Source organism: Erithacus rubecula (genome assembly GCF_903797595.1).
Source record: "Erithacus rubecula genome assembly, chromosome: 5".
NCBI classification, from domain to species: domain Eukaryota; kingdom Metazoa; phylum Chordata; class Aves; order Passeriformes; family Muscicapidae; genus Erithacus; species Erithacus rubecula.
In genome coordinates, this window is record NC_136687.1 from 11,777,226 (window position 1) to 11,802,958 (window position 25,733).

The 25,733-nt window shown below is 40.0% G+C and overlaps 1 protein-coding gene across 1 annotated transcript; it reads right to left on the reverse strand.

The window, feature by feature from the left end:
- Positions 1–485: 485 nt before the first annotated feature.
- WDR1 (WD repeat domain 1) lies at positions 486–18,753 on the reverse strand. Its single transcript, XM_079305336.1, has 14 exons — positions 18,628–18,753; positions 14,738–14,828; positions 11,831–11,978; positions 10,234–10,414; positions 8,238–8,315; positions 7,494–7,574; positions 7,146–7,379; positions 6,244–6,333; positions 5,196–5,350; positions 4,505–4,592; positions 3,381–3,491; positions 2,734–2,907; positions 1,440–1,584; positions 486–1,148 (listed from the first exon to the last, which is right to left on the reverse strand). Exons 4-14 carry the CDS (start codon positions 10,330–10,332, stop codon positions 1,039–1,041), a joined length of 1,365 nt encoding a protein of 454 aa, XP_079161462.1. The 5' UTR covers positions 10,333–10,414; positions 11,831–11,978; positions 14,738–14,828; positions 18,628–18,753; the 3' UTR covers positions 486–1,038.
- Positions 18,754–25,733: the final 6,980 nt, after the last annotated feature.

The window sequence follows — 25,733 nt, forward strand, 5'->3', positions numbered from 1 at the left end:
AGAGTGTCCTCCTCCACCCTTGTTGGACTGCTAGCTTGAAATCACTTAAACATATTGTGGAGTGTGAGAAGGGAACTAAACACAACATTAGGATCTCTTTGCATGAGGTAACACTTTCATGCAACTGTTCTGCACATGCAAAGGCATAAAACTCACTGAGCAAACACCATCTTCTCAAAAATCACTTCAAGTCATAACAACACTTCACTTTGTTTAATTCCTGTATTTTCCAAAAGGTGGTAGAAGTACTGCATTTTTTAAACAATAACATGCTTATCCTCCTTCAAATGGAAAATATCTTTAATCTTTGAAACAGAATGACTTCTTTTCTCTGACACTGAAATGACGAGACAGTCTCAATTCATGAAAATAACAATTGTGTTTCTGAAGCAACAAGTTGCCACAATGATTATTTGTAAACATTATACCCACAACAGTAAGAACATTAAAATCCCATACTTCCACCTTAAAATAAACCACAAAGATTTGACATGAAATACATAAAAAGTTTATTATGTATGTACCCCATCATCTTATCTGGAGGAGAAAATCTGAGGCAACAGTTTGGTGCAGTATAGAGAAGCAAAGCAATATACAGTAGCTGCACACAGCTTGATTGGTTTCAGACCACAACTAAATACTCTATGACTGTTAGTACAGAAATGTTCTGTAATTAGAAAAAAATGAGAAGTATTACTCTCATGCTGTACAGTCTTTTGTTTCTTGGTTAGAAAAGAACAACTGATAGAGTTTGAATCTTTCGCGCCTGAACCTTGCACACCAACTTGTTTGGCTGTTGCCTCTGGAATGTTCAGCACAAAGGTTAAGCTCCAGACATAATTTAAGTGCTTTTCATGTGCAAACTGTTACTTGCTAAAGCTTTCAAAGTACATTTAATTACAGATATGAACACCCTGTAAAGATATGAGGATATGACAGCAGACCCAGAGGCCAATACAGATTTTTTTAAGAGAAATGCTATGTTCCACTGCAGTAGTTCTAGTCCCTGATTAGGTCCTTCCAAAGAGGGGGCTTATTTCAATTGTAGGAGATAGACCACTCTTTAACAGAAGCATCATGGGATGTTGTTACCAGAGTATGTTCATCCAACCACGCCAAGCCGCTTACATGATGTAGTCTGTGAGCATCTGTATCATAGTGCAAAGCAACAAAAAAGAATTAGGAAGGCTGGGTTGACAAGGTAGTTTCAGCAATTCCAAATATGATTTTTAGCTGCATTAAATAATAGTACTGGATTTTAAAAGTAACTACAAAATAACAGAAGATTTCCAGCTAGTGTGGCTAGACAGAGATTAACATAAAGGCTAAATTACTTTGGGAACATTCAAAGCCTGCTACATACTATTAATTTACAAAATAGTGTTGGACTTCAAGAACTACTAGCAACTTTCAAAAGTAATATGTTGAAGAAAACATACCTGGTATCTTGACTCTGGTCTCTGGATCACTCACAGTCCAAACATACACCATCATGTCCATGCCTCCAGAAGCAAAGTGTTCATTGTCTGGTGACCATGCAATACAAACAACCTTTGCATGGTGCCCATAAAAGACATTATGCTCCTATTTTAAATTAGAGAGACAAGGGTTATTCCAGTAGTTAAAGCTACTTTAGAAAAATCATTAGCTTTCAATGTGCAGCATCAGAACAAGCTACTTCAAGACTCCAGACAATTTACATCTCAGGTGCAGATGGATGCACTAAGCAAACCAAGTGGTGGTTTCATTTTATGTGATTTATTCAAGTATTTAGTAGGCCCATAGAATACAAACCTCTTTAGTAAAAGAAAGCCACTAAGACATTTTTTCTATGAAAGTTTGATGTGTTAAGTGCATATGCAATTTAGAAGCTTCTAAAATAATCCCACAAACGTTTCTCAATGTAAAATGATTTCAATTTTTACTTAGATTTTTTTTTTTGATTTTTTTTTTTTGTGAAAAGCCATCCTGTGTTTTCACTTCAGTGTTGTTTTAGTCAAAAGTTTAAGGAGCTTCCAGGCTGATACACACTGAATGCTTGGGTTGAAAAGTAGAAATTGCCCCTTTTTGGGTTTTTGGTTAAAAGACAGTAGATTGACAGATAAAGCAAGGTTCCCTGTCCTAGCATATCCCTGTCATAGCTTAGTCCTTACCATGGAACTGGGTGCCAGAGCTGGCAGAATTTTATTGCTTTATTTACTTCATTGAATTTTATTGTACTGCATGATTCTTATTAAACTGAGCCTACATCCTTGTCTATTTTACAAAAATGCACACAAGTTCTCTAACAGACATAGCATGAATTTTGTTATTTCCTTTAAAAAACTCAAACTAACACACTAGTGGTTCAGCAGATCCAACAGAACTTTCTATATTTAACTAAGACTAGTCTGTGGAAATTCAGCTCCTTCCCTGTTTTAACTATGCATTTGTTATTAGATGGGTTTCAGTGTTTTCCCAGTAGTTGACCTATGCTGCACATTTCCTTAACTATTCTTACAGCCTGGAGGGTTCCCATAGGCTGCTGTAAATGCCAGTACTAGCCCAAAATAGCAGGTAAACAGCCACAGAAACACCAAATTTATATCAATGATTGATTAACAATGATTAAGGCTCAACAGCTTCACTACATGTGCAGTATGTGGGCTTTACAATGTACTTCACTACACCAGATTTAGACATGAGCTGACAGTTTGTTTTCAAACAAAGATAACTTGTTACAACAATTCTTACCGCATAGCCATCAGCAACACTGAAGACAGTGACAACTTTGTTTGCATCACAGACTGCAAGAAAGGCACCGTCGTGAGAATATGCCAGGTCAGTAACAGGACCTTTAGCTTCCAAAGTCTTATCATCACTTTTCAAAGAGGTTCCTTGGATTGAATACAAATGGACATTCCCATCCTGTAAATTAATAGCAAAGAAGGAGAAAAGGTAGAAAAATCATTTTTCAATAGAAAGAGGAGTTTCTAGAACTTTTTGCATTAATTCTGTTTGGTAGTGCTTATGTTAAGAAAAAGTTTAAATAGCCTGTCATTTACGCTGGCTACAGTCCAACAAGTGGGGAAATAAACCCATTTTCTAGAATTTGCCAACTCCAAGAACACACTGGGTAAAAACAATCTGGCAATTTTAAAACAGCAAATATAGAAAAGATATTTCAATTCAAAAAGTGAAATAGACTTGAGGCCACAATTGTGGCAGAACCTGGGGAATGAAAGCCCAGGAACACCAAACACACACAACTTACTTTAACAATACTGATGTTACAAATTGTTACCTACCACTTCTGAACACAACACACCTACTATTATTAAATGCTTCTGTTACTTGCTACAGTGCTCCAAGTAGAACAGCTTTAGGAAGTGCAACCTTACCGCTCCTCCCACTGCTGCTGTACTTCCTGTGGGGTGAATGGCCACAGCTTCTGGCTCATAGCCAAGGTCATCAATTGAAAAACATTTTTTCTTATCTTTCATCAAGACAATCTGTAAGTAAAAAAAACAAAGATCCTTCTTCAAAGTACCAAATAGAAAACTACTACTAAACCACATTGCTTAGTCATAAACACGAATCCCCTCCAGTAACTCAGAGGTTGATTGTATTCTCATCTTAAGGGAACATTTTCATTCTTTAAAAAAAAAAAAAAAAAAAAAAAAAAGAAATGCCTACACGTGGTGACTAATCTGCTGTACTGCAGTACTCATGTGTTCTAAATCACATAGTACAGGGCATTCTCCATTGCCTTCAGATTTGCTTCACACACTTTGAACATGAAATAAACACAGACAAACCAGTATTTTTAGCAATGCTTACTCCCTTCCTGGTTCATTGTTCAAGGGAGGGAGGCAGGACCACATTAGTAGCAAGTTAATGCTGCAGTGTTAAACTTTAAAGGCTATTTCCTATCCAGTTCTATGCTATGGTTAACTGGGATTGACTCACATGAAAACAGGTTTGGACAACACTATCTAGTGTCCCAAGCACAAAATCAGCATCCATGAAGAATGCATAAATCATTATTAGTTAATGTTTTGATACAAAAGAGCCTTGGTGCAATGTCTCTGGTTTTCTGTGATCTGGATAATAGTGGCAAGCAAGCTAGAGCTGCTTATGCTGTACAACAGCACTAGCTAATTGGATTGTTGGATTAATTGCAAAAAAATAAAATGCAGGAGAAAAACATCCTTTTGCCAAGATTGTGCCACTGAACAGTTCTGGAAAGAGCATGGCTCTGAAGCTTAACCTTCCAGCACAAAGCTGTATTGATAACAATAGAGGCATCCACACAAGGGACTTTCTGAAATAAATCTATACATAAATGTGAAATTGGTACAGGATGCAAAAAGGCTGTTGAGTATCCTGCTGAATTATGCTCCCTATAGGTATTATTAGGAAGTTCTGCAGATGCCCAAGACAACCCTACACAAAATAAATAAATGTTACCCTACATGGCATTATTAACACAGCAATAACTGATAATCCACATGTTAATACTTACTTGCCCAATGCATAAAACTACAGTATAACCACCAGGACCCACAGCTAAACATTTTGGCTGAACATCCATTTTAACAGCATCCTGGCCACTGGAAGAGAATGTGTCAAAGTGGAGAAGCAGGAAGGACACAACAACAGGAAGTTATTCCCCATCTATAACTATATTAAACTGCCCATCAAATAACCACCCACTTATCATCAAGAGCATGCATAACTTAAATTCTTATCTACAAATCTCAAAGTTTCCTACAGTTTTGTGTTTAAAGCTTTACTATCTTGATCAGGTAGTACACCTTTGAAACGAAAGTCAATGTTACTATACTACAGTTTAATTTTTAAGATAACCAGATTATCTTAAATTCTGGTTTCCATGAAGAAACAGCTGTGTCCCACTCCTCATAACCACAATTACCTCCACTATCCCTGGATATTTATGAATCACAAAATAGACACCCTTCCTACAGCCACTAAGTAAGTCAGCCAATACAAGACAGGTCTCCAGCCAACCCATGGAAGGGATAAAACAAATTGAAAAGCCTGGGATACATCTGTCATCAGAAAAAAAGCACAAGCTTGCTACAGTTTCCATGGTAACATAAATAAACTCCAGCATTTATATTTACCATATAAAGTCAACAACACTCTTGCTGTAAAACAATTACACTGCAATAAAAGGCAACATTTTAACTAACCTGTAATCTCTCTTGCTAAGGTTGGTGTAGCGCACAGTGTCATCCATGCTGCAGGTGACCAGCTGGTCCATTTCATCCACTGCCATTCTAGAAACCTGGTTTGTGTGCCCTTTCCCAGAAAAGCCATCATTCTCTCCAGTTTCAGAATCCCAGTAATGTACATAATAGAATTAAGGAACATTTGAAGATACTGGTGTAGTCAGATTCCACAACAGAAAAAGTAGATAAATAATTGAGAGAACACAAATAGTAAATAATTGAGAGAACAGGTAAGGTTAGAAAGGACCTCTTGAGATTTAGTCCAACCTGCTGCTCATATTGGTGCCAGCTACAACAGGCTGCAGGGTTCTGTAAGGTTTTGAATATCTCTAAGGATGGAGACTCTACAAGCTCCATGGGCAGCCTCATAATATTTATTAAATGAAACTCTGATGTTCTGTAGTGAGCTAAAGGACCTACCACAAAGGGTAGCAAGTACTGAAGTAATTAGCATTAAATCTGAGACTAGAAAATACTTTCTAAGGAATTTTAGTTAGAAGCCCTTGCAACACTGCTTTCCCTCGTGATATTTTATGGTAACAGTGTGAACCACTACAGGTCTGAAAAGAAACAGGATCCATATTTGTAAGAGTTTATACCAACATGACACCATTTCAAAGGCAGGGTAAAGGACTGTGTTTGTAACTATATGCTTCAGAATGCTGAAAATGTAACTTTCTGCACATTCTGCCATAAGTGGAAAGTATGTATTGCTGTTTCTTGATGTAGCAAGAGGTTAAATTATGTATTTACTTGCTCCTCCATACTATCATCCTACCCAAACTACCTACCATTAAGAAGCAACAAGTATAAATTAAGAGCTGGCTTATATTTAACAGGAAAGTGTGAAGGCAGCTAGTAAAACAAGTATTAGGGGAAAGCAAAATAAACTTTAGACAAAATATCCAAAGTGTCCAATAAACTTTCTTTGGCAAAGTTTTGGGTTTTTTTTCCCCTCTCCTAATGAGCACTCTCAGACTAGAACAAGTATTACTATCATTCAAAGGATATTAATATGACCATCATTACTTCCAGAGTAAATATAGGACTTTCCACCATTGTTGTGCACTGCAAGACACTGAATTGACTTACTATGACCCTGTGAATGAGACATAAATAATTATTGATGAGCAATTTTTAATACATACACACATCTCTGAGAAGAATAACAGGTTACTCGGAAAACAACATGCTATTCACAAGCATTAAAAGTCACCCAGTATAAAAAACACTATTTTTTCAGTGCAGTCATTTAACTGTTAGACCACTGCTGTTGCTAAGTCCTTCATGAGGAACAATAAGCATCATGCATGTCCTTATTAGCCTGATGAACCAAAATACTTCGGTAACTTTTTCATCACTGCTTTTCAGGCACTTTATGATTCGGGGAAGAAGACTAAATATGGTCATGTACCCACACCAACTTCCAGAATTATAGTGTGATAGCAAAAATCTGGGACATTGTTTCTAGTTCATGTAAAAATGTAAGTTCCCGTGAGACAGTCTTGTGTCAGCAAACTCTTTAAATCCTAAAATTAAAGTTGGATTGCATGGTAACCCTAATCACCTTGTCCACAATACACTAGTTATGGGAAAATGAGACACTGGCAGTTTTCTATCTATGCTGTATTTCTTTTCTCATCTCAAGAATGCTTAAAAGCTGCAACACAAGATAAGTTAATGACATTAACTAAAATTAAATAATCAGTCAGTTTTTGCACAAAGCACAGTCTCACACATGCAAATAGTAATCTCTTGATTTATATGACTTCAAGAAACAGTCACACATAGCTCATTTGGCAATGCCAATTTAACAAAGCTGTTTTTCAACAGCTACTATTCCATCTTGACAACTTCAGTCACTGAGTCATTTATTGCAGAAACTCATGCAGTAAGAGAACTTTAACCTACCTTTATAACACGTAAAGGCTTGTTTGGATTGTTCTTGTCCAAATAATTGATGTAGCCAGACAGGGAAATAGTCAGTAAATGGTCTTTCTGCCACAAGCAACCCAGCTGCTGATCCAACACGTTTGATCCCATGTTAAAAGTATTTACAATAGAATTAGCACCAACATCCCAGATTTTAGCAGTTTTATCTCCAGAAGCAGAAAGCAACTGACTGCTGTCAGGGCTCCAACTAATCTGTAAAAACAAATGTCACCACAAGACAGTAAATGTATTAATTCAAGACTTAGCAGTTTATTAACTGGGTAATGAAACACTACGGATCATTTGCACAAATGAAGTGATACTTACAGCATAAATACCTCCATCATGTGCTTTGCCTCCACCAAGAGCACACACTTTCTCTCCAGTCTTCCCATCATAGACAAAAATCTTAAAAGAGCACACAGACATACAACTTAAAGGGAAAAGCAATAATGAAAAAAAACCCCACACTAGACCCTTTTTAAGGGGAGGCACAGGCTATGCTGCATTGAATAATTAAGATTAAACAACTGAGATGAAAACTGTAAATAATGACAGCAAGTTCTCCATACTTTGGATCCAGAAATTTAAAATTCTGGAAGATGTTACAGTTTTGAATATTGCTGTCATGGCAGCTTCTTAGCACTCCTTTTATGCCCTCTGAGATGGACAAGCTACTTATGGGAAAATAGTTATTGTCAACCTGCCCCTATCAGTAGGAAGCCAGGTTGCTTTATCACATGGAGCCAGGTTGCTGTCTATGAATTCATTATTTCAGCTAGACCTATCAGGATCATAATATACATATTCCAAAAGTCCAACACGTTTCTGCCAAAATAACCTGTAAGAGAATGCTAGGGAGATGGAATGAGGAAAAAACCCTGAGTAAGAATAGCTTGGTTATTACCACTTATCAGTGATTATAGATTTACAGAAGGATACTTAAAAGTTTTAAGCTTGTGGCATAAAAAAGAAGCAACATGGATTTTACAATACTAATCCTATGCCCAAAATGGGCAAGAAAACCTTTTCATGCTAGAATTAGCATTAGAAGAGTTTGTTGTTTTTTACCTGCCCATCTGCACTAGCTGTAGCAAATCTGTTCCCATCAGGAGAAAACCTCACACAGTTCACAAACCGTGTATGGTCCTGTAGAAAAAAAGGAAGAATCAGCAAACAAAAAGGAACAGACCATTTTACACAGAGGACATTCCAGTAACAATGAAGATCTTACACATGAACCAAGAATTAGCTGTAGGAGATGCCTGCTGTACAAAATTGCTATGAGGCAAGTTTAGCCTCTATTTGAAGAGAATCATGGGGACCAAGAACAGCCCAGGGAAGACACTGACATCATTACTGATGTAGTTAAAACAACATGGTGCATACCAGGAGAACAATTACCCAGTCTCAGAGATAAATAGTAAAAAAAAGTCAGACGCAGCCTACATGCAAACTTGAGATTCTTCCCCAGTGGTCACTGACTTCTCCAATGTTCTCCAGATTTCAACTCTTGCTTCATTGCACAGAGAGTTTTACACACACAAGAGTATTTTACCCTTCTTATTGCAAAAAAAAAAACCCAAAAAACCAAAAAAAACCAAACCAAAAAACAAAACAACAACAACAAAAGAAAAAAAAAAAAAAGCCAAAAAAACCCCCCAAAAAAACAAACCAAAAAAGCAAAGCACAGGCATAAGGAATAAGTTACTATTTTATTTTCCCAGAAATTCCATTTCTGGGAGACTGCATTAGTGGTAGCTCTGTGAAGTAATGAGGCAAGACTGATGTATGCTCCCCAAATAGACTATTTACAAGTAGGAGACTATTCAAACCATGCAAACTAGAAAACACATGTTAAATAGAGAAGCACCACAATGAGGCCAAAGCTCCCATGTAGAGAGATTTGGAAGACTATTTTTAGTATTGTGGAAGGCAGGTTCTAACCTACTTTCTTCAATTATCCTTTTTCCCCCCACTGACAATACTGCAGGCTCTAATGTAAACCATTTAGCCCATATCAGAATCCTATACATCAATCCAAATATGACTTTAAAAGTGATATCACTTACCAGTCTAAGCAGCACTGGTAAGCAATTTGGACTTCAGAGCACCAAAACAACCAGCTTAGCAAAATGCAAGTATCAGCTTAAGTTCAGAAATATATTAGGCAACTACATCACTTCATTGGATTGCAGAGCTCTAAACAATTCCTTTTCTAGAACTGGAATGGAATCCTTACTAAAGTCAGCATATGAAGACTACTCAGAGCTCACGTGTAGGAAAATAAAAGGCCTACTACACTGATTTTAAAATTAAAATACAAACTAAACAGTTTGAATCTACTACTGCAATAACATCCAATATCTTTGCAATAGTTTTGAGGCAAGAGATCTCCCGCCATCAAAACAGCTACAGAGGCTTGTGGCATTTTCTTTCGCCTTAAGCAACAATGAATACCTTCAGTGTGGTAGTTCCAGCCTTTGTTACATTTAAGAAACTCTAACAAGTTAAATAAGAAACAAAGTTAAAAGGAGCATAGAAAAAAAAACTGACCACAGAAATGACATACTCATTCCTTGAAGTAGGAACCAAGTTGTGCTTGGAACATCTACACTCACCCTGTCTAAGTGGACCTGGAATTTCAGATTTGAGCACTCTTTATCAGATTGGAAAATTCCATTAAAATCACCATATTTCTTGACTCATGCACCTTGGAAAAGCTTTTAAGAAATTCTACACATATCTGAACTGGGAAGCAGTGCTCTGAAAGCATTAGTAGAGCCAATAAAACACCCTACTTCATCCCTTCCATTGCTTAGTAAGAATGAAAAAAGAAAATTAGAAAAAGTGTTTCAGGTTCTGTTTTTAACCAATCATTTATTTTGGTTTTCTTGGCCTGAGACCAACATTTGGTTGTACACAGTTTTAAGAAATCCACTTCACACCAGCTATGCTTCAAAGGGGGGAACTGAAAACTTCAGTTATAACAGCAAATTGTGATAAGAACTGCAAGCTTGTTGGAAACTGCACAGTTTAACAGAGTCACATCTAAACTTAAACTCACGCTTAGTGTAAACTTGAACTTGAAGGGCGGTCCCTCAAAGAAAGCAGCACAGTTGTCATCACTGCCCGTGGCCAGACGATACGGTCTCGTTTGTTTCATGTCCACGCTATTGATCACTTTATTGTGCCCAGTAATCTCACCAACAGAAGAGCCACTATCCCACAGGAACACTGCTCCAAATCTAGTTGGAAAAGCACACAATGACTACAATTCATAAAAGTTACACGTAGATTAACTCCTTGAACATCTGCAAACAGCAGATTTGAGTGCACTCAAAGAAAAGAAATTAGGTCATCTCATTAATCTCATACAAGCACATCATAGCTCCCTGAAGGCTATTTGAGATCTGGCTTGTGGGAGATTCTAATCTTCAATAGGAGACTCTTGCTGAAGGGGATAAACAATCAGGTTTTGCATATAAAGCTTGTAAAAATTCAGATATCCAATGTGTATTTCTCACTAAGACTACTGGTTTATAAAAGAAAGCAATAAATTACTTCATCTGCCTAGCCACAACACAGACTGCAGAAAGATAGGATAACAATGACACTGGGTCACAGTTATCTGACTATTTAGTCTAGATTGGGTACCATCATTTTTACAAATAATATTACTTAAAGGTTTAAGGAAGAGGAGTTATAAATGCATTTTTGACAGTTCTTACTCTAAATCATTTAAAAAAAAACCAAAACAGTATAATCAATACTGAGGCACTAAATTGCCAGAGCTTTGCTATTTGAAAGGCCTTCTTTAGAATCCCTTCAAGAATATTCTAGACTGAAAGTATACCCACCTAACAGGAAGTTGGCCAAACTTTTGAAGAAAGAGAGCAAACTCACATTGTATCTACCCAGGGGCAAATGGGGCAGAGGGAGAAATGGAGGACAAAGTCTCTTTCAAGGACACAGTACATGATGGATTAAAAAAAAAATGGTGCAGGGGACTAGGGAACAGCACTACATGATGCTTTTCTGCCCTTTAGGTGTCCTGGTCTAGACTCTGCTTTAAAAGTTCTGACAGTCTTTGAATATTAAATAGAGGACACAAACCTAAATGAGCATCTCATTTAGTCAGGTGAAGGACAACTGCTTGATGTCCTTTCATTAAACTACCATAATAAGGCATAAAAACAGACATATTGCCAAAGGAGAAAATTCAGATCAACTTTATTATAACCTCTTATTCAATCAATCAAATAAGACCATGAGCTCAATAAGTGAAGGACGAGGGAAAAAAAAAAAAAAAAAAACAGAACTGTTTTTCCCTTTCCTACCCTATCAGCATTTGACAAAAAAAATCCACCAGCTATCCTTGAATGTAATACCCACAAGAAACAAATCCCAAACAACTGTTAAACTAAGCAATTGTAACAGAACTGTATTTTCCAAGTAATTTACAGCTGTCAAACACTGCACAGAAAATTTTGCTGCAGAACAGTCTTGAAGTCAACACAGGGAAAGAGCAGTGACTCCATTCCATTGAAGAATTAAAAGCTTTCTGGAAGGAGCTTGCTTTGATAGAATGTAGAGGTTTACAGCAAATGCATGTATGCATGTATAAACACACACACAGAAACAAACACAAAAGAATTACTCACTTTTCCCTTCCTTCTCCAACCACAGCAATTCTCTTGCTGTCTTCAGTCCATGCAAGGTCCTTGATTTTTCCTGCAAATGGCTGATACTCATACTTCAGTAGGTGTTCCTTCTGTGTAGTATCCCAGATTCTCAGCTTTCCAGAGACATCTGCCACAATAAAACAGAATATAACTATTGTTCCAGCATGACTCAGTCACATGACTCATCAATCTGCCAGAGTACAGATTTTCAGCTACACTGAAGACTTGTACTAGGGACCTACTACCTTACCCTATTACAACTACTACAAATCCCTCTATTTAGGAATGCTGAAGACTATACACATTTCAATAAATTAGGTTTTTAACCAGATATTACAATCCAAGATATACAGCACCAAATACAACAGACAGAGAAAATGCTTGCAGACGTGAAAAAACTGCACAGTAAGAGTAGGAATTTTGCTGTTATCAGCTGCTATGTGTTCAGTACCTGTTACACAAATAACAAGCCAGCCCAGCCCCCTGCCCAGCACCTACAAGACAGCTCACTGACCCTTCACCAGGAAGCAAGCCACTACACATCTACAAGAAGGGAGCAGTCCACTGGACAGTGGTTGATGCACTACAATTTGTACCTTCAAAGGAGACCTGTTTTGTATACAAATACCAGGCAAATGTAGATGGACAAAGATTTCTGTCCACAGAACTCAATTCATGCACATCAGTGTACTTTTTCTATACAGAAGCATGTACACAATGGTGGGGATGCCTCTGCCCTATCTGGAACACTAGACAGGAATGCAGCAAATATTCAGGAACAGTAATGTCAAAAGTAGCAGACGTGGCACAAGCAGTTAACAATTTAAGACTTAAGATAATGAAAGGTTCCTGGCTCACTGTTTCCATTGAGTACTGTAAAACCCAAGAGCTATTCAGAGCAATTACTGTGGTGCAGGATTGTAACCAGAGGAATTGTTCTATACACAGACAAATTTACACATCTCTAATGAAACCCACACAGCAAAGTCTGTGTGCATTGTACCCTTCAAAAAAAGCCACTGTTCTAGAATAAACCACGTGCTAAAATATGCAACTTTCACCTCAGCAAAATGCTTAAATTCTGTTCACCATTTACTGGTGCATCTTTACAATTCAGTTTTAATATACAGAGAGTCTGCATCTTTGGGACCTGGTCATAGACTGATCTTCACTTCTGCAAAAAAGGACAGACCCAGAATTTTATAGAAAATATTTGTTATTGAAGCAAAATTTTAAGGCAGACTTCACAACCCAATTGTCTTCTCCATCTATTAATAGCTAAGACACAGAGCTTTAACTTTGCAGTATCTCCTATTACTACAACTGCTACGACTACAATAAGAGAAATTACTATAAAAGCCAAAAGCATATTGCCAAAGGTCTGTCTCATGAAGCATATGAAGTATTAATGCAGACTGCATGGCTAATGCAAATTTATAGACAGAGAAATGAATCTTACATGTTATACTTAGAAACAGCTTGAACAGCCTGGTCATCTATCTTCAGACCCCATGCTCAGCAGTACCACAAAACTATTTATAAATGGCATACAGAAGACACTTTTTAAGGGAAATACTGCAACCTAAATTCTTCCACTTGGGTATGACAAAAATTCTGAGAAAAATCAACCAAATATTTCCCTAGCACAGTATCTATCACTGCTCTTTTACAAAGGACTAGAAAAATCTAAAAGACTACAGGAAAAAATTAGATAGTTATTTTGAATATTAAGTGCTGCACAAACCTAGAGCACCAAGTTTGTAAAATACAGAATACAAATGGAATTTTAAGAGGGTATTGAATTTGACACATGGTCCACACACAAGACTGAGCCAAGAAAATCCTGGCTGTGGTCCCTTAGAGACAAGAATGTGAGAAAAAAGAGGGGGAAAAAAAAAAAGCTCTGCTATCAGTGCTCTTAAAGGTTCCCTAGTACTCAAAAAATACTTATTCTAATACAGCTTCCTGATACTCCCATTCTACTAAGACCTTTGAAGAAATCTGTGCTTCCTTTCTAAGGGTCTCATATTCAGAGTGTTTTATTTTCAAACATATTATATTAGAAAATACATCTGTTTGGGCACAGTACTTGCTTCTGAAGCACTTCTAATTGATAATGGCATGCATTTTTTAAAGAACCTATATATTAGCTGCAAATCCTTGTAAGAAATACAAGTTACAGTATTGTATACAGTATTCTTCACTATACACCAGTTCTGAAAAAAATACCAATTATTTGATACAAGCTTCTATTAAAAAGGGTTTGTTTAGTTCTTTGGTTGTCAAAACCTGCTACAATACAAGAAATTCACACTGTAAAAATTCATGTTACATATCTTCAGACTATTGATTCACATGCATTATATGGAAACAGACTTTGCCTCCTTCCCTGCTAACTTGCTTAAGAAAGCTTTCTTAGTTCAGGTAAATAAGTACCAAAAGCCATAAATGTTGCCAAATTGGGTAGGGAAGAAGGGAGAAGAGAAAAGAAAGAGTACACAGTGTTTTAGAATCCCTCCCATGTCTATAAAGTATCAAAGTTTATTAATAATCACAAGCAATAGTCCTACATTTCAGAAATAACTTTTCACTCTGATGCACTTACACAAGTCTTCATCACACTAAGTATTTAGGGTTCATTTCCAGGTTTTTTCCTTATAGAAATAATACATCTTAAAAAGACCAAGAATATCAGTAAGCTCACTGCTGGGGAAGAGGTTAAAGGAACAGGACCATTCCTCCTTCAGAGATGCATATGTAAATCCACCAAAGCACATCCCATTGACTGCATACTCCATACACACACACAAAGTGTTACTCCTGCTTTTCCAGTAACTTTAACAGCTCTGTCCACACATCTCATGCACATGCACACAGACACTTTACCTCCAGATGCTATGTAGAATCCACTAGGAGCATACTTGGCAACTACAACCTGGTGGGCATGCTCAGTGTAGATGTCAGCAATTGCAGGATTCTATTTTAAAGAGAAAATAAAAGTTACAAAGTTGTCCTTCCTCCTTTTCAAGGGAATAAAATCAGAAATTCAACAATAAAATTCATAACTTCTCCCTGCACCCCTTCTCTCAAACCCTGCCTTCCGGCTTAAATTGCGCAACTGTCTGAAAGTGAGAAGTGCAGTACACATTGCAGAACACTGCTGGTACCACTGAAGCAACTCACTACATTCTAACAACTGACACTAAACCAGATTTCCTCTTAAGGAAGCCTGACTTGCTGGGATCTTTTCTTCTCCAATACCTGCCAACCAGTAGAGAAACACTCTCCAAAATAATGGGCCAAGCATAAGGCTCCCTTTTTTCTAGGGCTAGCCCAGGGATACAGCAGTTACCCAACTAGAATACTAAATATGAGCTGTGCTTTGCAGCATTTAAAATTCTACTGTAGTCAAGTGTGAAACTTTAGCCTGCAGTCAACCATAACACATGGCTGTTAATCATCACCATGCACCCAAAATCCCTCAATTAGAAATGAGATGTGCTAGGCTTGCTCTTTCTCAATAACTGCAATCTCCTTAAAAAGCCAGGAGACCTGTATCAAAAGCTGTGCAAGAATTTGGAAAGAAATTTACTGCCACTCCATCATTTTATCTCTTCCGTATAAACTATGTTTTGAGATATTTCAGGTTTTACAATAAAACTAACTCTCAGCAAATCAGTAGTGTTATACAATAGAGGCATCACACAAATCAAAAAGGAATGACATCAAGGCAAAAAACTGCTTTGAAATTAGTTTTATAAAGAAGCCATTCTGCACCCCACTCAATTACAGGGTATATATGCTACAACAGTAATTCGCTACTCTAGAAATGTTTTTCTACCATTTAACAGGCTTGTTCCAACACCAGAAACTTAACTCACATGATCAAAACAAAATTCCATTTTAACTGCTATAATTAATACAGATTTATTCAATTGAACCAGAAAACCACCTGATGTTATGGTATGACTCAGCTATCCAATCAGGAAAAACTAAAACACCCGCTCTGTGTTAGAAAGCAGTCTCCTGCTCACAAGAGTTCTTGCTGCTGCAGTACTGGTGCATCTCAGGAGACAGAAAGCAGCTTGCTCATGCAAAAAGGAGCTCTTCTCCATTCCTGCTTTCACGCATTGCTTGAGTGTGTTATAGCCCTTCTTAAGACACTACCATCCACACTTACAGCATGCACACCCCTCTTGATTTTGTGTCTAACTGGATTTCATCTGAGCAAGACAAGAAAATGCTTTCCGTATTCTATATCTGCATCACCCACACGTTCAGGGAGTTTAAATCTCCCCACATGATGTTATTAATGGCATGGTAGGTACTATTTTACAGTAAGAATCTCAAAGAGTCCAGAAAACTAAGCTGAGAGACTAACTTAACAGGTTAAATGAAAGATAAGGACCCAAACTTAATATATGATAAACAGATTCCAGAAAACAGGTAATAAACCAGTGCTGTCAAATTGTACATTATTTATTCAATAGTGTTATTGCTGTTTGTAAAGTTAGTTTTCTAACTTGCATGTTTTTCAGATCAAGCTCAACCCTCAGAAAACCACTTCTAAAAAGATATTTAAGGAGAAAATTACAGTGTGAGCTGGGACAAATGTAGTACCTAGATTAAACCAGCAGTGACCTTATGTGGCTTATTTCAAACACTGAAACCAGAGCCACATATGAAAGTGAGCAGTTTCAGTTCCAAGCTTCAAAGTAGTCTTAGACCCATGAAGATAAAATATTAATGAAGTATGAAGCCTTAAAATTATCACTATCTTTCTAACAGAGCTTTTCCAACACTGAACTACTTATTTTTAAAGGAAGTCTCTAGATCATGCTCAAAGATCAAGCATTAAGCCTGAATGCTATATTCATCTGATTAGCTAATGCTAGATAGCTTTAGACTTAAGGAGAAAGGTGATCAGTGCATTTTGATGACCTGTTTTTTTAATTAGAGCACAACTATTCCACGGGGGAACTGCTTATGGAGGGATTACACACAGACCCCACAACATTTCATTTCGTTGTTGCAAACTATTAGAGAGGCATCTATATCATGTAAAGAAGACATGGTTCTTAACTAGAGTGGACACACTTGCAAGTCAGGTTACAAACTGCAACATTCTCCACCACAAAAGTTACAGAACAGGCTTTGGTCAGTTTCTGTTTTACTGCTAAAATATATTCTATAGTCACCTGTCAATTATTAACAATAGCAAACTCCCCGTGTCAGTTGGGTAAGTCTGCATATCAGCATGAATTGCACCATAAAACAGAAGGATTTGTGACTTCTATTCTCACCTCCCCTCAAGAGTTAAACAGTTTGAATCTGAATTCCCACATTCCCACCTCTCCTGTTCTCAGGTCACCATGTGCCCCATTCTCTCTGCTCACATTTGGATGGGGCTAATCTTCAGTGAGCTGATTCAGATAAAACAAATTGCTTTTCTCCAATTTAACCTCCAAAATAGGGTCAGAAGAGCATTAATGATAGCGCAAGGGAGAAGGTCAGCACTCCCAACTTGGTCAGAAACTGTAATGTAAGCAGAGTGGCTTTTCCCTCTTCTCTCATCACACTGTGTGCCATTACAGGGTTTAACTGGGGCTTCTGGTTTCAGAAACTTGAACTTTTCTTGATACCAAGAGCAAAACACTATTACAAAGACATTATACCGACACACTGAAACCAGAGTGCGAGCTTACTTTTGGTTTTAAGTGGATGAATTTAAACTGATAGCAATCAAAAAATCTTCAAGGAATTATTAGCAGCATTTATCTATTTTAGCACTACAATGAAGAAATGTCTGAATATAGGTGGGGTAATGAGATAAAACAGGGAAACAGCTCAGTTTACATAGGTGATTTACAGAAGCAGCCATAAACAAATCCATTGTTGTGGAGACCTAAAAATTCCAGAGAGGTATGTCCTGCCCCTCCCCCCTGCAGCCCTTCCTGCTGCAGGCCAAATCTGCAGTGGGAAAGTATCTAGGGGAGAATTTGATTTCTAAAGAACAAGCAATCACTTTGAAGAAATTTATGTTTTAAAAACCAGCAGTAAGAAAATGGCCTAAACATACAATGTTTCCTCCATACTTTTGGAAGGGATGCCATCTTTGAAAAGAAATCATTCAAATAATTCTCTTAACATTTCTCTAGTTAGCACCAGAGAAAATAAACAGAACCAAACCTCCACACTACAGAAAACATTAACTGGGGCATTCTAATATTTAATCGATGAGCAGAATTCCCTATGAGCAGGGCTGAGAACTTGCATCCAGCTTGTCGTGGAGTTCAACAACTGATAAGTGTTTTGATTCACGGAGTTGGGGCTGGGTAGGGGAAGGAAGCTGAAAAATAACACGTTTAAAAGACACAGGCTGTGCATCTCTGACAGGCTAAGAGCCCAAAACAGCAAAGAGGGAAGAGTTCATTCATTAGGCAAACACAGCACTCAACTTCATAATAGCTATACCTAAGAAGATAAACAGGGCCAACCAGAATATACTAGTCTCTCATCTCTTAAGTCCCATGCGAAGAGGGAAAGAATCGCACATTTTACCGAGATTTTCTACGTGTTTTTACAATCGCTGTCTATGGTTTTACGCCTGAGTCATGCACTCTACTTATCCTGCCACTGCTGATCACGGATCTGCGACCTCGATTGAAATCGCCAAGACTGAATGAAGCTCAGCAGCTAAAGGAGGGGAGGGAGAAAAAATGAAACTTAGCGAAATCTTCATACACTAGAAAATAAAATAAATCAAGATACATTACATCAATGTTCCTGATGACGACACATTTTCCATTGGTATAAAGAAAATTGTTGCCCTTAGGATCACCTCCAATAATTTTGGAAACGCCTCGTTCAACCTGCGGAAGGCTGGCGAACACTTTTTCTACGGAAAAATAAAAGGGGAAAGGGGATAAAAGGAAAATAAATCATAATAAAAATAATTCTAAAAATAATTTTTAAGAAATCAAAATAAAAGGAAGGCGCTTAACGCCTCCCCGCTCCCGGCACACGCCCTGCCCTGCCGGCAGCCGCCGTCACTTGTTGCTGTCAGCGGGCTGCGAGGCGCCACCGGCCCCGCGCCGTCCCGCAAGAGCGTCCGCAGCCCGCGGGGCTCCCGCTCCCGTCCCCGCCCGGCACCGCGCCGCCAGGGCCCCCGCCAGCTTACTGATCTCGTAGGGCATCTTCGCGCACTCGCGACGGCGGCAGAGCCGGGGCAGGAAGGGCGGCGGGCGCGGCCGGGCCGGGCGCTGTGGCTGCGCTGCCGCCGCTCAGCCCCGCTCGGCCCCGCGGCGCCAACCAGGAAGCGCCCGCGCCGCGCGCCGCTCTCCGCTGCCTTTGACCATATATAGTCAACTCTGCTCGCGCCGCGCCGCTCCCCGCCAGCCCGCGCCGCGCGCCCGCCCCCGGAAATGCCGTGCGCTCGGCCGGGCCCGGCGGGGCCGCGCTGGGGCGGCCTCGGAGGCGGGCCCCCGCCCCTGCGGGGAGCTGCGCGCAGGGCGGGCGGGGCCGGGGCCGGGGCGGCCGGGCGGGCGCCACTCGGCGGCTCTGACCGGCCCTCGGCCACGCGCGCCGCGCCACGCCGCCCTACGCCGCGCGTGCGCGGGGCGCTCCCCTCCGCGGCGGTGCCGGGTGCGTGCGCGGGGCGCTGTGCGCGTGCGCGGTGGCGGGGCTGCGCTGCGCGCGCCGGCGCGCCCTGTCCCGGGAACGGCGGGCGGGGATATGGGGAACATCCACCGGGATCACGGGCGGGGATATGGGGAACATCCACCGGGATTACGGGCCGGGATATGGGGAACATCCACCGGGATTACGGGCCGGGATATGGGGAACATCCACCGGGATCACGGGCCGGGATATGGGGAACATCCACCGGGATCACGGGCGGGGATATGGGGAACATCCACCGGGATCACGGGCGGGGATATGGGGAACATCCACCGGGATCACGGGCGGGGATATGGGGAACATCCACCGGGATTACGGGCGGGGATATGGGGAACATCCACCGGGATCACGGGCGGGGGTATGGGGAACATCCACCGGGATCACGGGCGGGGATATGGGGAATGTCCACCGGGATTACGGGCCGGGATATGGGGAACGTCCACCGGGATTACGGGCGGGGATATGGGGAACGTCTACCGGGATTACGGGCGGGGATATGGGGGACATCCATCGGGATTACGGGCGGGGATATGGGGAACATCCACCGGGATCACGGGCGGGGATATGGGGAACGTCCACCGGGATTACGGGCGGGGATATGGGGAACGTCTACCGGGATTACGGGCGGGGATATGGGGAACATCCACCGGGATTACGGGCGGGGATATGGGGGACATCCATCGGGATTACGGGCGGGGATATGGGGGACATCCACCGGGATCACGGGCGGGGATATCAATGGGGAGCCCGTGGGGACGGGTGGGGCAGCAGCGGCAGGGACAGGGGCTATGTCAGGAGCTGTGTCTCTGCACGGACAGTGGCAGGGACAGGGACAGTGGCAGGGACAGTGACAGGGACAGGGACAGGGACAGGCTGGGCGGTGTCCGGGGGAGCCGCTCCGCTCCGCTGGCTCCCGTCTGTCCCCAGCCGCGGCTGCTGTGCGGACTCTGCCCCGCGGTCGCTGTCCGGTTACCGGCAGTGTGCCTCAAGCTGCTGCGACAGCAGAGCTTTGATTCTGCCGGGGAACCTCCCTCCTTGTCAGCACCTGTCAGGAATTGAGTCGCCGTAGTCACCTCCCGCACCAGGGGCTATGCATGTCCCCGAGTTCCTCCTACAGAGCTCTTGGAAAGGCAGTTCCTGTCCGCAGTCAGTATTTCCTTTAAGATCAGTCTTACCTTCATCCCTTATATATTTACAATCATAATATCCTACAGTTTCATGCCATTCAACTCCAGATGCTGCTGAGGCGCTTTACAAACTCCTAGTTTATCACCTGAGTTGTCCCCTGAGGCCAGGTTGGATGTCTGTTTAAATTAAGCTGGACCACATCCATCCCTTTGTATTTCCTATATAACTTTTGATAAATTGAATTCTTCTCTCCTTCCAGTGCTATTAATATAAATCACATTATTAAGCTCCATATGACACAGCAAGGCAAAGCATTTATATCTAATTGGCAGAAACCTCTGAAATATGTGCTATTGTGTTTTTGCCCTTTTAGCTTGCTTCATTTGTGAATTGAGTGGGTTTTTCCTATAAAACAGGAAAAGAGCATCACCATAGATGGGTATGACAGGACTGCCTTGCCCTGCATGTGAATACAGAATATAAAAACAGCAAAGCTTTTGGTATGCTCTTGACCCACTGACCTGTAAAACAGGGATGGGGGAGCCCTGTGGGGGCTGGGAGAACAGGCTGGGGAAGGGAAAACCTTTGGACTCTCAAATGCAGGAAGAATCAGTGTTGCAGTGCAGGGATGTAAAGCCTTTCAGGCAGAGAGGGGTAAGCATCTCAGGGTGAAAGGATGCTGAAATTTCTCAAGAAACTGTCCTAAGCTGGGTTATGCAGCCATTGTGCTCGAGGAGCAGTAAAGGCTGCACTCAGCTACACTGGAATTGTTGCAAGAGGTTTCTGTATTTTTCACTTCTGTGCTAAATGTATTTGCGTTTTCCTTATTCTGTGTTCAAAGAGCTGTATTTTCCTTGAATAATTGCCATATGCCCATTAAAAATCAAGTAATCTATATGAAACCAGCTTTTTTTTTTTCTTGGATCTTTTAGAAATACATGAATCTTTATGTATTTATTATGTCAATGTTTCATGCTAAGGACAAAGCAAAAAGTCTACATTGGCCATAAATATTTTTTGTGTTCCAAAGCTGTATTATCTCTTCTTACATGTCCAGAATCATGCTTACATTTTTGCAACTACATTAGTTCATTGAAGATAGTTTCCCTACTTGTAAGGGTTGCCTTTCTAGTTTCTTAAAGCACTGACCTCTGCTCACATAATAAGATTTTTAAATATAGATTTGATATTGAAATTATGTAGCTGATGCATTATAAATATCCTATTCACTAGGTTCTGATAAATAGCCAAATAATAATCATGGCTTGGAAGTAGCAAGTGTACCTGGAGAAACTCCTGTAAAAAAATTCAATGCCAGTTTCAGAAGCTTTTGTTTGTTTGTTTTTCACAGATGCCTCAAGTATTTAAGAGATGGAAAATCCAAATCTGGATCTTCTCAATGAAACTGATGGGTACTCCAGAAGTTTCCATTCTTCAGACTATAGAAGGGAACTGAATTAATGAATTGCTACTTTTGCCTTTGTAAATATTTGATTTAGTTTTTAATTACTTGGTTGGCAAGTTGTAGCTGTTTTTTCTTGTTTCAGCAATTGTCCTCATGCTTTATGTCTTGGGTTTTTTGGGCAGAGATCTTCAGCAAGCTCAGCCTCCTGGGGAACCACAGCCAGCTCATGTTTAGATGCAGATTTATTAGGAATAGTTGAAGAAGTTACTGCTCCCAGATGTCCTACATCTTTTCTCTTGAATGATTGAGCTGGGAAATCTCTGCAATGCCACTTTGCATTGATGTACCTGAGGAGATGAAAAATTCTGCTGTCCTTGGCCTGGCACTAAGCACGTGTTAAGACATTTATCAATTATTTGGAAAACCTGGTTTCTCTGCATCTTTTTCAAGAGTGCTTCATCTTCATAGCAGTAATTACATAGTGATGTCATGGACATCATGCAGAGATTGCTTCAGAGAATGCTCAAATGTTGTTTACTCCTTTTTATTTCCCTAGTGGATTGCAGGTACATACATAGCTTGTGAAACATGTAGTGATTGATTTCTATTCCAGAAGGTTCAGTTCTTCAGGCCTGTAGGTATTTACCATTAGGCACGGGATATCAGAGGTGTTCACATATTGAGAGTTGAATACTAACCTTATGCTTAAGGCTCTGGGCCAGATAAAATGGAAGTGTCTGTGAGGAAGGTGTGAGGACTTACAGCTGCATTTCAGAGCAGTAGCTGAGAAAGCGTCAAAAAATCAAAGTTTATGCTATTGCATTGCTAAGCACATGGAATTTCTGAAATTCATAGCAACTTTTCATGGTTTTTCAGCTTTTACTGTTCTTGGCTGACTGAGAGGTGACTGGAATACTGATGAAAACACAACACGCCCCTTAAATTTGCAGCTCAGCAGTATAGCCTGAGGCACGTGTTAACAACCCCTTAGAAAGTATTTCACATTCTTTTGGTACTTCACTTAGCATAGCATTGCATTTATATACAAGTTTTCTCTGATGCTGAGTAGCTATCAGCTCTTCTAAAAGGAATTTAAGTAAAATTCGTCTTTATGCTGTGGTTTGGCTTTTGTTTGTTTGGGTTTTTTTCTTCCAGGCTGCAGCTGTTGTCTCTCCCTGTTTTGAAGTCTAAATGGTGAAATCTGCCCTCAGATAATAAATCAGAAATGGTACAAGAAGTTTGAAATGAGAATTAATCTTACACATCCATAGATGCTGCTATTATGACATTTAATAATGCACCAGTTGTGAATATGTAGGTTCTTTAGGAATTACATATATTTAATAAAACATTTATTACAAATACCAACAATATAAATACTTTTTTAAGACTTAATACTTAATTTTAATTCTAGCCAGATTTGTATGGGGTCAGTATCAGAATGCTTATTCAGTGATTAAAAACAAACTGTGATGAATATTTTCTGACCCTGGTATACTGAAATACACTGAAAGCTAAAAAAATACAATAGCTTGAGTTGCTATCTTCATAAAATACTATCACAACATGATAATTCAATACACAAAACTGCAAACATACTAAGAATTGGTACGAAATTCTGTTTCCACTGCCCTTTGTAGGATCAGAATTTGTTCCAGATGGTGAAGATCAAATTCCCTCCAGTTTAAAATAATGTAATTCTGGGGCTGCTGCAATCCTGCACTTGTTTCCCCAGGCCACCCATTATTCCACCATCCCTTGCCCAGATACTGGCATTCATGTGTTCCCATTCCTCGATGTGAGACCTGAACTGGGCCAAACCAAATTAATGAGTTGCCAGGTTGGTTTTCAATTTAATGAATATTGGCCTGTTTCACAGGACTGTTAAATGAGTGCAAGATTGCAAAATCAACTATACAGTTTTAGATTAGCTTCAGGTGTGGCAGAGCACAACCTTGGTTATTCCTCATTTTTACAGGTTCCAAGCTTTGTCAGAAAGACAAGGCAAATTTGATTTTTCTTTGTCACAGAAATCTAGGGCAAAGCTTGAATGTTGTAAGACAATTGGAATAGTAACACAGATGCACTTCACATGCCCCAGCAATAAGGAATAGTTGCAGAAACCCTCTCTCTGACCTCTGTGTTTTGGAAAGGGCAGTGGGAGCCCTAAAAAGCCAATACCAAGTAAAGGCTGTTGATGCTTTAGGCTGAGGAGCATATATGGACCTTTAATTGCTGTGCTCTTCTCCAAGATATGTGATGTTATTCTCAGATGGGCTGGAACACCGTGTCTAACAGATGTTAAAATACTGTTGTTAGTCCCCTTTCACCAGAAGTTACATCCCATTTTATGTTTGAATCAATCCACCTTTACCTGGAGCTAGCAGTAATACAAGGATACGATGTTATTAAACTAAATCCTGCTTTGGCAAGGGTAGTTCTTGCCAGTGCCATCGACAAAAAATTGTTTCTCTAGTACCCTCAGTGCAAAGAAGAAAGGAAAATTACATATACATTTTTTTGGGGAAAAAAAACCCCACCAACAAAACCCCCTGTTGTATCATGGTCTGCACTTTTACCAGTGATACACAATTCTGCTTAGGACATCTTGTCAGAAAATGTATAAGAATTAATCTGAGGCGATGACAAAATAATTAACGAGTGGGGGAAGGAAGGAGTTTTGATCCAGTCAAATTGCAAATACAAGCTCATAAAAGCGAATTTCACAGGGATAGGCAGTAACAAGTGGTCCAGAGGGAGGCAATTAGATCCTTCTCACCCTCTTAAGGGGACAGACATTGAAATCAAGAGGCAATTGATTTAGAAGAGATAGAAGGAATGTTGCATAATTAACCCATGGAATTCTTCGCCTCAGGCTACCTTCCAGTCGAATTCCTTCACTGAATTCAGTCACTTACAAAGATAACACTTAAGATGTTATATACATTAGAATACTCCCTATAATTGCCCTAAGTAAGAAGAAAAGCAATGGTTTTCCTGGTTAAAGACAGAAGGTGTATACACTACCTGGAAGAACATGTAAACTTCCCATGTGAAACATTACCTGAATATGGTGTCTTTGAGCACAGAGCTCTGACTGCTGTCTGCAGTTAAATGGGTTATGGTTATTCTGTTTTACTCTGTCGAAAATTATCCTGCCTGAAACAGGTGTAATGGAGTCTCGGGAAACCATATATATTTATACCTCCGTGTTTCACAACAGCCTAAACCAAATTAAATGAGGCAATTTGCAATTACCAAAACTGTTGAGCAGTTAAAGCTTAAGGGGCATCTGAAAGGATCTTTACCCTATTCGGAATTACAAAACCACAGTTGTCATGTAACAGAACACCTTCTACATTTGTTCCAGTGACTGCTGTGCTGCAGATACTCTGCAGTCAGTAATGTTTCCATGTCTGCTGCCACGCTCAGGAGAAGCCATACCTGTGTTACTCCCAACAACAAAAAGAATACAAAGCTTCTAAACCAGGAAAGTTTTTTTTTCTTCCCAGAGGCAGATTATATACTGTCTTTTAGAGAGACACAGCTACAAACAAAACTCATTCCTTTCTAAATGTTTATTGTTGATTTGGTCTGTCAAGAAAGGCTGTAAAATTTGATTATAGTGCTGTTGTCAACAAGAGAAGAAATGTGCGAGTGTACAGGAGA